The following is a 12895-nucleotide window of genomic DNA, read 5'->3' on the forward strand; positions in this document are numbered from 1 at the left end:
AGCTTTAGTTTTTGCAAGTTAGTTCTTCAATTAAGAGTTACTACCTAAGAAATAATTAAAGTAGTGGCTTTCTAAAAGTATTTTGAGAAACTTATTTCTACTAACCTAAAGAGTTACTTATCTAGGATTATTGTCTTTAATATTTTTAATCAAATTTTAACAATGCACTTTAACAAACCTGAGTTTCCTCAGGAAATAGAATGACCAAGAAATTTGATTTAAAGCAGCAAATGTGGCAAGCTGTATTTATTTTGGTGCTGTCATTTGCAATCCAAATTGATTAGCCACTTGTCACTATAAGGAAAAACCTTTTACTAAACCCATTTATACTCAGTACCATGCAAAGCACTGCAGACAAAGGTTATTATATGAAATGCCAACATCCAGGTAAAACATTTTGAAGTCTCCTGCTTTGTAGAACTTAGTGTAATGATCCACTTAATTGTAGTGAGATGCTACAAAAGTAAATGAATCAGACATCCTTGTCACTGCCGGGATCCTCACTTACTAGAAGAGTATTTATTCATAAACAGTATGGAATTTCCCTATGTGTTTTTAGTGTTCGTAGGGTTCCAGGATTACATCAGTCTTTATCTAGTATCCATTTCTATTTGCATCTAGGGTTCTCGTTCAAAATAGACCGACGCTTTGTGATTAGAATACACTAGATGACTTTGAAGACATTAGATAACAGCAGTCTTATCCAAGGAAATAAGAACTCCAAAGACGAAGCATCAGAATGCTTCAATTAACTGGGGAAAATGAGAAGAATGTTGAAGTTTCAGGAAGTGTCAGAAGGCCCGGAGTGTGGAAAGAGGTTTCTTTTGGGGATTACATTTGTCACACATTTCAGGGAGGTATGTTGCTTAAACTCCCTTTAGTTTCAAGCTTAGCATGATCTGAAAAAGCTATTTTTGTAATTTAATTTGTAAATCTGGGCAGGGGTTGTTTAAACGTTTCAGTAACAGTTTTGATGTTCTCATAGATACATCATCCTCATGGTTTAAATTAGTTAAAGTCCAACAAAGTCATTGTTGATAAGAGCGTTAAAATGTTTTCTGTTGCTTGTGTGCATTATTTTTGTCCTTGTGACCCTTAATTGAGTACACTCTTAGAAGGATTTTATAATAGAATCTATATAAGCGTGGTTTAAGTCTGGGGCCACAATATAAACCTCTTCAATTGAGCTCATTTATTCTTTAGCTGAAATATATTTGTTCAAGGTCCTAGGATTATATTCATTTAATTTGTAAGTAGCATAGTGTTTAAAACTGTATTTTTCAGTTATTAACCATATGCAGCAGAGAGGAGAGTGCATGTTTATCAGTTTAATTTCCTTCACATATATCTACATCTATATCTATATCTATATCTATGTCTATATCTATATCTATATCTATATCTATATCTATATCTATATCTATATCATCTATCATCTATCTATCTATCTATATCTATATCTATATCTATATCTATATCTATATCTATATCTATAAAGTCTGAGGAAGGATATATATGTGTGTGTGTGTATGTTTGCGCTCCCGCACGCGAGTGTGTGCACTGTGCATGCACACGGGCACTTATGAACATAGTAGAGAGTATACCCATATTTGGTAAAATAAGGCTTTCTATAATAATACAGGTAGTAACATGCTAGAAACAGTGGTTTTTGCAAAAGTCTAACAGTGTGTTTTCTGTTGACATTGTTAACAGTCAGATGCTTGACACTTAAAAATCAAGAACAAAATTTGTGTTAGGGTTCAACTCGAACCTGAAATTGCCTTTGCTGTTCATTGGTCTAATGTTTGTTGGGAAAATATGTAACATTTAATTAGTAAGTTAGCTAATTAAATTAGCAAAGTCTGAGGAAGGTTACATGTTTTTATTTCAATAGCATATTATGTTCCTGTACATTATCATAATTGCTGTCAAAAACAAGGGAGGGCAGGAAAAAACTCAGCCAGGACAGCGTTGAACCTGTCGTAGGTGCTGGCATTCTTTCTTTTGGAAACAGCACCTTGTATCATCTCTCTTATTAAATATCTTTTTTTTTCCTTTGTAAAATCTTTTGGGGAAAGTTATTTTTATTTCTTATTCTGGAATACATCACTCAATGTCTTTATGGTTTAAGTTATTACATTTGTATATAACTCGTCAGGACTGAGTTAAGCTATGGTTGCTTATTTTATTTTGCTCTTGTCAGGCTGCTTTGTGTAGTTTGTCATATATATATTTTGAAACATTATCATTGGCCCTTGACATTACATCTGACAGCACCAGACAGGTCACTGGATCCCACCTTCAGCCCATAGATTTTCCTTAGGTACTGTCTCTCCGGAGAGATGTGGTGCATGATTTTTCAACATTTGCTAATTTGGCCAGAATTGAAGCTGTATTTAAGTCCAGCAACTTGGTCATCAAAGTTGATAAAAATAAAGTATAGATACAGGTTGATAATGTGTTTTCACAACCCCTGGACCATATAGGATTCAGGAGTTTGTGGGGGATACTAGAAAGATTACATAGAGTGTATAGTGTATGTTACATAGCACTCCCAGCAGGGCCTGGAGCTGTCTCCCATAGTCAAACATTTTGATATTTCTATAGTGAACATATAAATATTCACACCAAGTAAAAATATAAAAATAAGTTGCTTAAGCTGAGTCTTGGCCATGTTCTGCTGCCCAAGGAGTTTGGGTCAACCTTGGGGAAACTTGCTTTTTAGAATTTGGGTTTTGTTTTGTTTTTTATAATGGTAGATAAGATATTAGACAATTATTGTATTTTTTGTTTTTTTAAAGGGCTGTTTTGAGCTAAAGTATTGATTATATTCTAAGTGTTAATCTTAAAATTAGTTGTCCTTGTTCTAAATTAAAAGGACTGACCTTGACTTGATGGCCATGCCTCGGCCAGACTCATCAATCTGACTCTTTTTTCTCATTTTTCCCATTTGGACAGGATTTTCCTGCATTTGGTACATTCTTACATTACCTTCTATCTAGCTTTCTACTCTTGTTTCCTCAGCCTTGGCTCAACCACCATTGAGTGATTACATATCACAGATGCCTGCTGGCTTTCCCAAGTTGGGACAACCAGTCCTCAGTAGGGACTCTGCCTCCCCACCTGTCACCTAACTCAGCTGCCTGTTCCTAATAGGTTCAAAGGAAACTTCATTCTAACACACTACAAAAAGATGTTCATTGACTGTGGTTCACCTCCTGACCAGAGCTGAGTATTCTAAAGAGAGTGCATTTAAATTCAATTATATTATAATATCTTAGGTATCTCAGGAAATTTACTATATGGTTTTTTTTATAATTACCTTTTAAAAAATATATTTTATTGATTTTTTACAGAGAGGGATAGAGAGCTAGAAACATCGATGAGAGAGAAGCATTGATCAGCTGCCTCCTGCACACCCCCTACTGGGGATGTGCCCACAACCAAGGTACATGCCCTTGACTGGAATCAAACCTGGGACCTTTCAGTCCATGGGCCAACTCTCTATCCACTGAGCCAAACCTGTGAGAGCTATAATTACTTTTGTGTTGCTTAAAATATCATTAATTTCACTAGGCCCTTGCCTATATTTTGGTTCAAAACTGAAATTCCTTTAGGATTTTCTTTCCTTTGATAAATGCTGCAGGAGAAGATATTACTTCATATGATTTTGGGACTTGACTAAAGGGAATAAAGATTGTTTCATGTGAACTAGATATTATAACCAGATGGTTATATTTTTTTTAAAAAAAAATAACAAGCCAGCCCTAGCTGGTTTGGCTCAGTGGATAGAGTGGCCTGCAGACTGAAGGGTCCTGTGTTTGATTCTGGTCAAGGGCATGCACCTTGGTTGCAGGCTCGATCCAGGCTCCATTCGGGGCACATGCAGGAGGCAACCAATTGATGTGTCCCCACCATCAGCAGCTGTGTAGGTTTAACTAAATTATAAGACGTCTCCACACCAACGTGCTTTGTGAGGCGCTTGTGAAAAGGCCCTTTATGCATCTCTGTAATAATGAATTATGAACAAGGAAAACCAGTAATCTCAAGTACTTGTTGGAATTTTTGCAAAAACTTTCAAAAATAATAATTGATTTTTATCTTGAACACCTGAAACTCAGGCAACTGTATTCCATCTGAACCAATTTTGTTATTGAAATCTATGGTTTTGAAATTTGTCATGAAATTGTTATTCAGAGTCTTGGAAGTAGAGATATAAATCATATTCTGAGAAAAAGTCAAAGGGGGGGAGTGAAAAAGTACTTGAACATTTTCCGTACGCCTCGTCAGGAACAAGTAAACATGTCTGTAGAGTAAACTATCTTCATAACATGCTTGCAGCCCTGTGATGCAGGCATTCTGCCAAATAAGTAAAAATAGACTGTCTTAGAAGAGAGTGACTGATTCCTACTTAAGCATTCATTTATTTGGAGATTGTGGTTGCATATTTCCTGAAAGGAATGGAAAAACTCCCTAGCTGCCAAGTAACTTTTATCCTTAATTTCTCACAATTAGCTCCAATTTGCAAAACAGGAATGATAAGAGTGAGAGACTGAGTGTTGGGAATAAGAATTAGAAAGCAAGAGAGCCCACCTTGGCAGAGTTTTCTGGAAAAGGGTTTTGTGAGAAAATTCTTCAAGATTTGAGCAAGTGCTGGAGAATAATGTGATTGGAAAGGTGACTTCCTTGAGAGTGGTTTTGTTTCCAGTTTGGAAACAAAAGTTATTTCTACATTTAAGATGATACGATTGGTTTAATTCACATTATCTATATAGAGAGAAGGTGGGTATTAGCAAAGCACTCCAGACAAGTCAGTCTATCATGAGGACAGGCAGAATTTAAAGACCAGTGGTTCTTAAAACCAGAACAGGGTGTGTTCTGAAATCTCAAACTGTGGATTTTAGTCCTATTTCTCCCACTTACTAGAAGTGAAATCTCTTCATGGGGGCCAAGGGAGTTGTGCATTTGGGGGTGTCCCAGTTCATGACACAGGCTCTTCGCTCCTCTCTTGAAAGCCAGAGGATGCCAGCTCCAGGAGAGAGCCTGGTATTTTACTCTCAGATTAGAAGTTTTCTTAGATAACTCACTGAACTACCCCCGTCCTACCCAACTGGGGGAATAGAGTTGGAAAGCAGTGGTGGATGAGAAAGAAACCCAGGAAAACCTGCTATTCTTTGTTTCTTGATGGCATGGGTGACGGCCCCACAGGCTTGCCACAACCTCAAAAGCACGGGGTGGGAGTAAGAGGCATCAGAGGATGCTGCATTGACGGTGGACTCTAAGAGAGGTGGTCAAATGCCAGTACATAGGAAAGGAGCCTGGGATTGAGACTTTCTGTTGAGGCCCAGTGAGAAGGACCAGCCTATTCTTTGTTAATTGAGAAGACATCTTCTCTGTCCCTCAGTTCTCCCTACTCCTAAGATGCCAGATGGGCTGGCACCTAGAAGAATAAAGTGCAGACATATTTGAGAACATGTTGATTTTCTACCTCCAGCTTCTGGGGCTGCAGAGAGGGCCATACCCTGCCTGGGAGTTGGCAGAGAAGCAGAGTGCAGCTGGTCATTTAAAAACCGGTCATTTTAAAATCTCTGCATTGAAGTCGGATGTAAATACAGACATGTGCACAAATCCTAAGTGAACAGTTGGACGAATTTTCACAAAACAGACACAATCAGCTATACCACCTCCCCAGAGCAAGAACTTGCATGTTATCAGCATGGTCCGCACCAGGCCCTCTTCCACTCAGCCCCTGCCCCTCCTCAGGGTACTTTGCAATCCTGACACCCAAGGTGAGTTTGACCCTTTTGTGTACTTTATAGAAAGGAATCACACTGCACACGCTCTTTTGTGCCTGGCTTCCTTCAGTCAATGTTAGGTTTGTGAGAACTCTCTAGGTTGTGTGCACAGAGCGGGTCTTATGGGACTGATGAGTAGCAAAGTCACTAGAAATAAGATGCAATGGTTTCTGCTTCCCAGGAATGGGGACGACACCACAGCCCATTTGAAGGCAAGTTTTACAAATAACAAAGCCATTTTATGTTGATATCCTCAGTTAATAATAGTGAGTTACCACTTAAATCTTATTTTTATTTTTGAATCAAATATTAGAGTACCGTTAGGTGACCGTGGTTGACTGGGTATTGTTAGAACAAAAGAATAACAAATGGCGGTGGGTTTGCTTCTTTCATTGGTCAGGGTGCTGTGTTACTGTCCAGGGGTGAAGACTGTCCTCAAAACCTTAGTGCCGGTGTCCATTTCCAAGAGCAGTTAGGCTAGAGGGCAACGCGTAACATGTATGAAGTATGCTTCATATTGATGATATGGAGATGTATTAGAAGAAAACCAAGACTGACCAATTGAGGATGCATACATTATCTCATTCTCAGTTTATGCAAATTATAAGTAAATGTCCAAGAGATTTAAAAATACTCCACTCATTAACCTTTTTTATTTTGTTGTTAATCCTCACCTAATTTTTTTCTATTAATTTTTAGAGATAGTGGTGGGAAGGAGGAAGGGAGAGAGAGAGAGAGGAAGAGAGAGAAACATCAATTTGTTGACTCCCACATGTACCCCAGCCAGGGTGGGGATCTAACCTGTAACCCAGGTAGTACCCTTGACCAGGAATCAAATCCAGGAATCAAATGCAGGCCGATGCTCTAACCACGGAGCACACAAGCCAGGGCCATTCATTACCTTTTAATTAAAACTCAGGAACAAGTGGAGATGCAAACAATTATATCTTTTTTTTCAAAGTAGATTTTAAATATGATTTTTTATTGATTGTTAGAGAGAGAGGGAGAGAAGAAGGGAGAGAGAGAAAAAACATCAACCAGCTGCCTCCTGCGTGCCTGGTCATGTGCCCTAATCAGGAATCGAACCCTGATCTCCTGGGTCGATGCTCAACCACTGAGCCACACCTGTTGGGCTGGTTTTTTTGGTTGTTGTTTTGTTTTTGTGTTTTATAAAAGCATTACACATATGTGGAGTATGGAAACACTAGTGATTTTATTTATATATAACATATTATATATATACACACACACACTTTTTTGTTTTGAAACTTATTTCAAAATGACAGAAAAGTTATGAGTGGTACAAAGAATTCCCACTTCACACAGAGACCCTGTTAATGTTTTCCCAACTGTCCTAATGTCCCTGATAACAAAAAGCTCTAATCCAGGTACACATCTTGCCTTTTGAAGTTGCGTCTCATTAGCCTCCTTCAGTCTGGAACAGCCTGTCAGTTCCTCTTTGGACTGGTTACAGGCCAGTTATTTTGTAGAATGTCCCCCAGTTTGAGTTGGTTCACAGTGTTCCTATTAGATTCAGGTTATGCGTTTTTTAGCAGGAATATCACAGAGCCATGCTGTGTTCTTTCTGCTGGATTCCTGCCATGGTACATGATGTCGCTCATTGTGTTCCATCAGATGGCACAAGGCCAATTTGTTTCCATCATTTCTGATGTTAACTTCAGTCCCCTAGGTAGGGTGCTTTCCACAATTTTGTTTTACTGTAAGATTACCTCTGTCCTTTTTTAACTGGTAATTGTTTTATGGAGAGATAATTTGAGGCAGATTCTATTATTTCTTCTACATTTATGAGTTGGGATTTTACTCTAAGAAAGAACTTTCTCTTCTTGCAATTTATATAATATATTCATATAATAAATTATATAATTGATATAATATATTCATATACTAAATTATATAATTGATATAATAAATTAATGAGGACTTCTAGATTCCTATTTTATTAATAGGAATTAAATTATTATTTAATCTCTTAGTATCACTAAGTATCACTTAGTGTCACTATTTATTTTGATGTTCATATCGTTCCATATTTGGCTAGTGGAAGCCCATTCAAGCCAGCTTCTGTGTCTTTTTGACATATCCCATCATTGATTGAGCACTTCCATACTTTCTGGAAAGGTATTTGAGGCCCATCTTACATTTTTCCTGGTTCAGCCCTGGAATCAGCCATTTCTCCAAGGAGCCCTATAACACACATCTATAAACACATACAAATAATCTCTCTCTCTCTCTCACACACACACACACAGTCACGTTTTCATACCAATTACTACAATTTCAATCCAACCCTGTAGAGTTCATTCTAGCTTTCCTTCTATTTATACCCTAAAGGGTTAAAAGAGATAAAAACTGAGTTTCAAACCTAAGAAGAAAGCTTACTGAACTGTTTATAGCCCTGCTTCTCATCAATTGGAAAAGTTTACTTTGTCTCTGGGGCCTCAAATTCACATTCATTCCATCTTTGGTGGGATTGTTTCTGCCAAGGTTGCAGGTATGGGGAAACCAGAATTCTTTTTTTTCTTTCTTTAATTCTTTTTTTCTTTATTGATTAAGGTATTACATATGTGTGCTTATCCTCTCATTGCCCTCCCTACACCATCAGGATCACCTAGGAAAGGTTGATAAGATGGACCCTTTGTGTTAAACCCAAATTTTTATTACCTGCTACTCAGTGTTGGAAGAGCAGAGTTATAATTTGAAGAATGCCCAAATTTTGCAAACCAGAATAGGTTTTCTTCTGCAATAGATGATTGATTGCCCTTTGGCATGTTTAATAGAGGGTTACATCTTAAATGCACATGTAAGCTGGTTAGTCTTGTTTGCTGACCAGCAATTACAAGAGAAATATGTTTCTAAGGCAATTCTGAAGCTGTTCTCTAGAGCACTATCTTATCATATGTACTTATTAGTAAATTGTTTTGAGAATATACCATCATGGGTGTATATTATTGGCCTACTGAGAGACCAGAGCACTTGCTAAATATTAGACTACTATACCCTCATTTTATAGATCAGGAAATTGAGGCTCAAATAATTTTAGTAACTTGCCCATTTTGGCAGAGAAAGTGGTTAAGATAGAACTTTAACCCAGGCAGTGTGGCTCCACCGGCCCCAAGCTTAGCCATTACAGTCAACTGCCTCCAACAAAGCTGTTTAGGGGAAAAACTTAAGTCACCTGAAAAAGGACAATTACCTAAGGAATTTAGAACAAAACCATTTCCCCTGACCCAGTAGAATCTCCTTCATGGTACATGATAAGCTGTTGAGTCTTTAGGGTAGAGCTAATGGTGAGAGGCAGGGGAACGATGAAATTGGGGAAGCTCATTCTCCAGCTTGGCCCTTCTATTTGCTTTATTTAAAACTATTGATTCAAGCACTAGACTACATCTATTGCTTGATAAAACTGCCCCCCCCAAAAGCCAGAGAGAGTTTGTGCTCTCCCTCTGCACCCACCAACAAACTAATGGATTATACACTCAGTGGTTTGTCACCCTGAAAGTGACTGACAAGAGAGCCTGCTGCTTGCTACAAACTTTCCTCCTTTCACAGTGGGTGGGCAGCATGAATGAGCTGCAGTAAGAAGACTCCAGACCTTGACACTGAGTTTGATTTGTGTTTCAGACTGCTGGGCTGATCGATCCCCACTTCATGAAGCTGCAGCCCAGGGGCGCTTACTGGCCCTTAAAACGTTAATTGCACAGGTAAGTAAACTGAAGACTGGATCCTTTGGGCTTATGCTATAAGCGAGCATCCTTCTTTATCAGCTTTGTCTGTAGCAGGGGGTTTGCTTGCTGGGTCCCAGCACAGCCATTTCAGGGGTATGTATTCTCATACAGCTCACTTTTTGTTCCTCCTGCCCCTCTATTCTTGGGAAACTGGCTCATTTTCTGCCCAGTTCCATCCTTCCCCTTCTGGGCCTTCTTCTTATCTCATAGGAAGTTTCCCTGTGAAGCTGATGGGGGATGCCCTCAAATTTATGTTGCACTAACTCACCTTAAATTCTCCCATGTGCCTTAGTAGCAGCAGCCCTGAAGTTGCATTAGTCAGCTATTGCTGTGTACCAAATTACCTCAAAGCATAGGAGCTGAAAACAACAGACACTGAGATTTTCAGTTTCTGTTGGCCAAGGAGCAGCTTAGCTGGGTGGTTCTGGCTGTGAGCCTTTCGCAGGCTGTGAAGTTTCAGCCAGGGCTGCAGTTATCTCATAGCTCAACCAGGGAAGGATCTGTTTCCAACCTCACTCATGTGGTTGCTGGTCAGCTTCAATTCCTTGCCACGTGGGCCTATCCATGGGATGCCTGCATGATGAGGTGGCAGCTGGCATCCCTTGGAGAGAGCACAAGAGTGTCTAAGAAGGAGGTCCAATGTAACATCTCATTACTTCTGACATATTTTCTTCATTGGATGTGAGTCAGTAAATCCAGCCCACATTCAAGGGATAATGCAAGTGAGCCAGTACTAGAATCAGGGATCACTGGGATCCATCTTAGAGGCTGCCCACCACAGCAATACACCACTACTTCAAGAGCAAACATTAAAATAGATTGACAATCATGTAAATCTTCTCCTTTGGGAAGAATTATTAAAGTCTTAGTTATTAAGGCTACTTTATCATTGACTGTATCCCTTGAACAATGAATAGTGGCCTTGTAAATATTTGTGAAATGAGTGAAAGTGTGTATGCTCCATTTGCTTTGTTTGTTTTAGCATCTGTGTGTGTACAGAGAAGGCCAGTCATTTAATCTTTTTTTTTCACATTCTAGCTAACACCAAACCTGGCTTCCTTACCATTTTAAATTTAAACAGCTGGGCACAGTGTCCTCTGTGTGTGTGTGTGTGTGTTTGTGTGTGTGCACGTATGTGCCTTTTTTGTTCTTTCCTTTATAAGTTGTGTTAGTTCTTAAGAAAGTAGAGGCAAAAAGCAAACTGCCTATAATTATCAAATGGGCTTTATACTTCATCTTATCACTTGCTGATTTATTTTTAAGCACTTTATATTTGATTTATTTTAATGTGTAATATATTCACATAGTACAAAATTAAAATGATATAAGAAAGGTCTACAGTAAAAAAAGTTTTATATCTGCCTCTTTCTCTCAGGCTCCCACTTTAATACTTTTATTAGTATTGTTAATAAACTTATTTTTGGATTTATTTATTTATTTATTTATTTTTGTTAATCCTCACCTGAGGATATTTTTTCCATTGATTTTTTAAGAGAGAGAATGGAAGGGAGGGATAGAGACACACACAGAGAGAAACATTGATGTGAGAGAAGCACATCAATTGGTTGTCTCCCACCCATGCCCTGACTGGGACAGGGGATCAAGCCTGCAACCGAGGTATGTGCTCATGACTGGAATCAAACCCAAGACCCTTCAGTCCAAGGGCCCACACTCTAACTGCTGAGCCAAACTGGCTAGGGCTGGAATGATTTTTAAGAAGTATTGCAAAGATAGTACAGCGAGTTCCCAAATACACTTCACTCAACTTTCCGTAGTATTAACATCTTACATAACATCTTACATAGCCATGGCACTTTAGTCAAAAATAAGAAATCAACATTGATCCAATGCCATCAGCTAAACTACAGACTATTTAGATTAACACCAGTTTTTCCCATTAGTGTATATTTTCTCTTCCAGGAGCCAATCCAGGATCCCATGTTGCACTGAGCATGTCTTTATTTTTAACTATACTTCATAAGCATGTTGGTTTCTATAGTGTGCTTAAACATGTTAGGGAGCATTCTTCATAGAGAAGTTCAATTTTTCCTCAGTACACATCATTTCCTTGCTTTTACTCACTAGCCAAAGTGTATTACTCAATTTTATTTTACATTAAGATAGTGTGGTGTTCTGTAAAACATTCAACTAAGAATCAGGAGCTCCTCATATTCACGCCACTGTCACCGCCAGCTGGGGAGCCTCAAGTCTTGCTAATAATTTCAACTTTCTGCTTCTCCAATTTCTCATGCACGGTGAAGGTGATTGACTCTCAGTGTTCTTTCAGGCCTGCTCAGCATTACATTTCTATAATTTCAGGGATTTTGAGTTTGCACTGATCCGTTTGTTTTTTCTAGCACATAGCTGCCACCTTGTGGACTAGTCTGTTTTTCTTTTCTTGAAAACATATAATATGGGAAAAGGAAAAGGGACTTTTAAAGTTGTATTTGATACTCAACTTGATATCTATAGCACAGCTCTGGAGTGATGATATCATATTCAGGACATGAAAATGGGCAGGACTAAGGAGGCATAGAGAACCCCTAAGATGAAGGGATAGGCAATAGTGGAAAGGGACGCACCATGGAGGTCTGTCAAGAGGTGGTGGGTACTTCGCTTGGGGTTTGGGTTCAGGGTCATGCACCAGGGTTGGGAAGCATTCAGCAGGTCAGTTACAAGGCAGGGGATCAAAAACAACTCAGCTGGGAAGGATCAGCCAAGGACCTAATTCTTTTCACATATAGAAAGTGGTAATCCTGGGGGGAAATGGTAAGGGCCAAGTTAAAATCAGGGCATGAAGTCAGAGTTGGGCGGCAGCTGGCTGATCCTGTCCTCTGTCACCTGGACTCCAAGATGAGGAAGGTGAGCACGGCAGTATGGAAGGGTTTGTGTGTTAGGCCTAGGCATAGCTGCTGGGAGCTGGGTGAGGAGATGGGCTAGGACAAACCCTTGGCCCCCAACCCTGGTACTGAAGACTTCCGGACTCAGTGGAGTTGTGGCATATGAGTCCTGGAAGCACCACCAACTTTACTTTCTACTCTTAAGTAGGGGGTCATCTTTCTGTTCCCAATCTGATTACAGTACTCTAAGTGTATTTTCTCTTCCTTATCATTTCCTTAATAACCTTTTCTTTTCTCTAGCTTACTTTATCGTAAGAATACAGGATACAATACATACAACATACAAAGTATGTGTTAATCAACTATGTTATCAAGCTTCCGGCCAATAATAGGCTATTAATAGTTAAGTTTTGGGGGAGTCAAGTTATAGACAGATTTTTGACTGCGTGGGGTTGGGGTCCTTACTTGCTGCATTGGTTAAGGGTCAATCTCTCTCTCTCTCTCTCTCTCTCTC

General features: G+C 39.0%; 1 protein-coding gene across 2 annotated transcripts in view; it reads left to right on the top strand.

The window, feature by feature from the left end:
* ASB11 (ankyrin repeat and SOCS box containing 11) overlaps nt 1-12895 on the top strand; it is a 27231-nt gene that overhangs the window by 346 nt on the left and 13990 nt on the right. The window contains exons 1-2 of one of the 2 annotated variants that reach the window (XM_006775220.2): nt 626-857; nt 9438-9517. In XM_006775220.2, coding sequence (XP_006775283.1) covers nt 740-857; nt 9438-9517 — 198 coding nt within the window. In that variant the 5' untranslated portion in view covers nt 626-739. Of the gene's footprint in view, nt 1-625; nt 858-9437; nt 9518-12895 lie in introns of those variants that run through there. The other variant, XM_006775218.2, reaches the window with a different exon arrangement.

The sequence above is a fragment of the Myotis davidii genome, unplaced genomic scaffold (assembly GCF_000327345.1).
Source record: "Myotis davidii unplaced genomic scaffold, ASM32734v1 scaffold889, whole genome shotgun sequence".
Lineage (NCBI taxonomy): Eukaryota > Metazoa > Chordata > Mammalia > Chiroptera > Vespertilionidae > Myotis > Myotis davidii.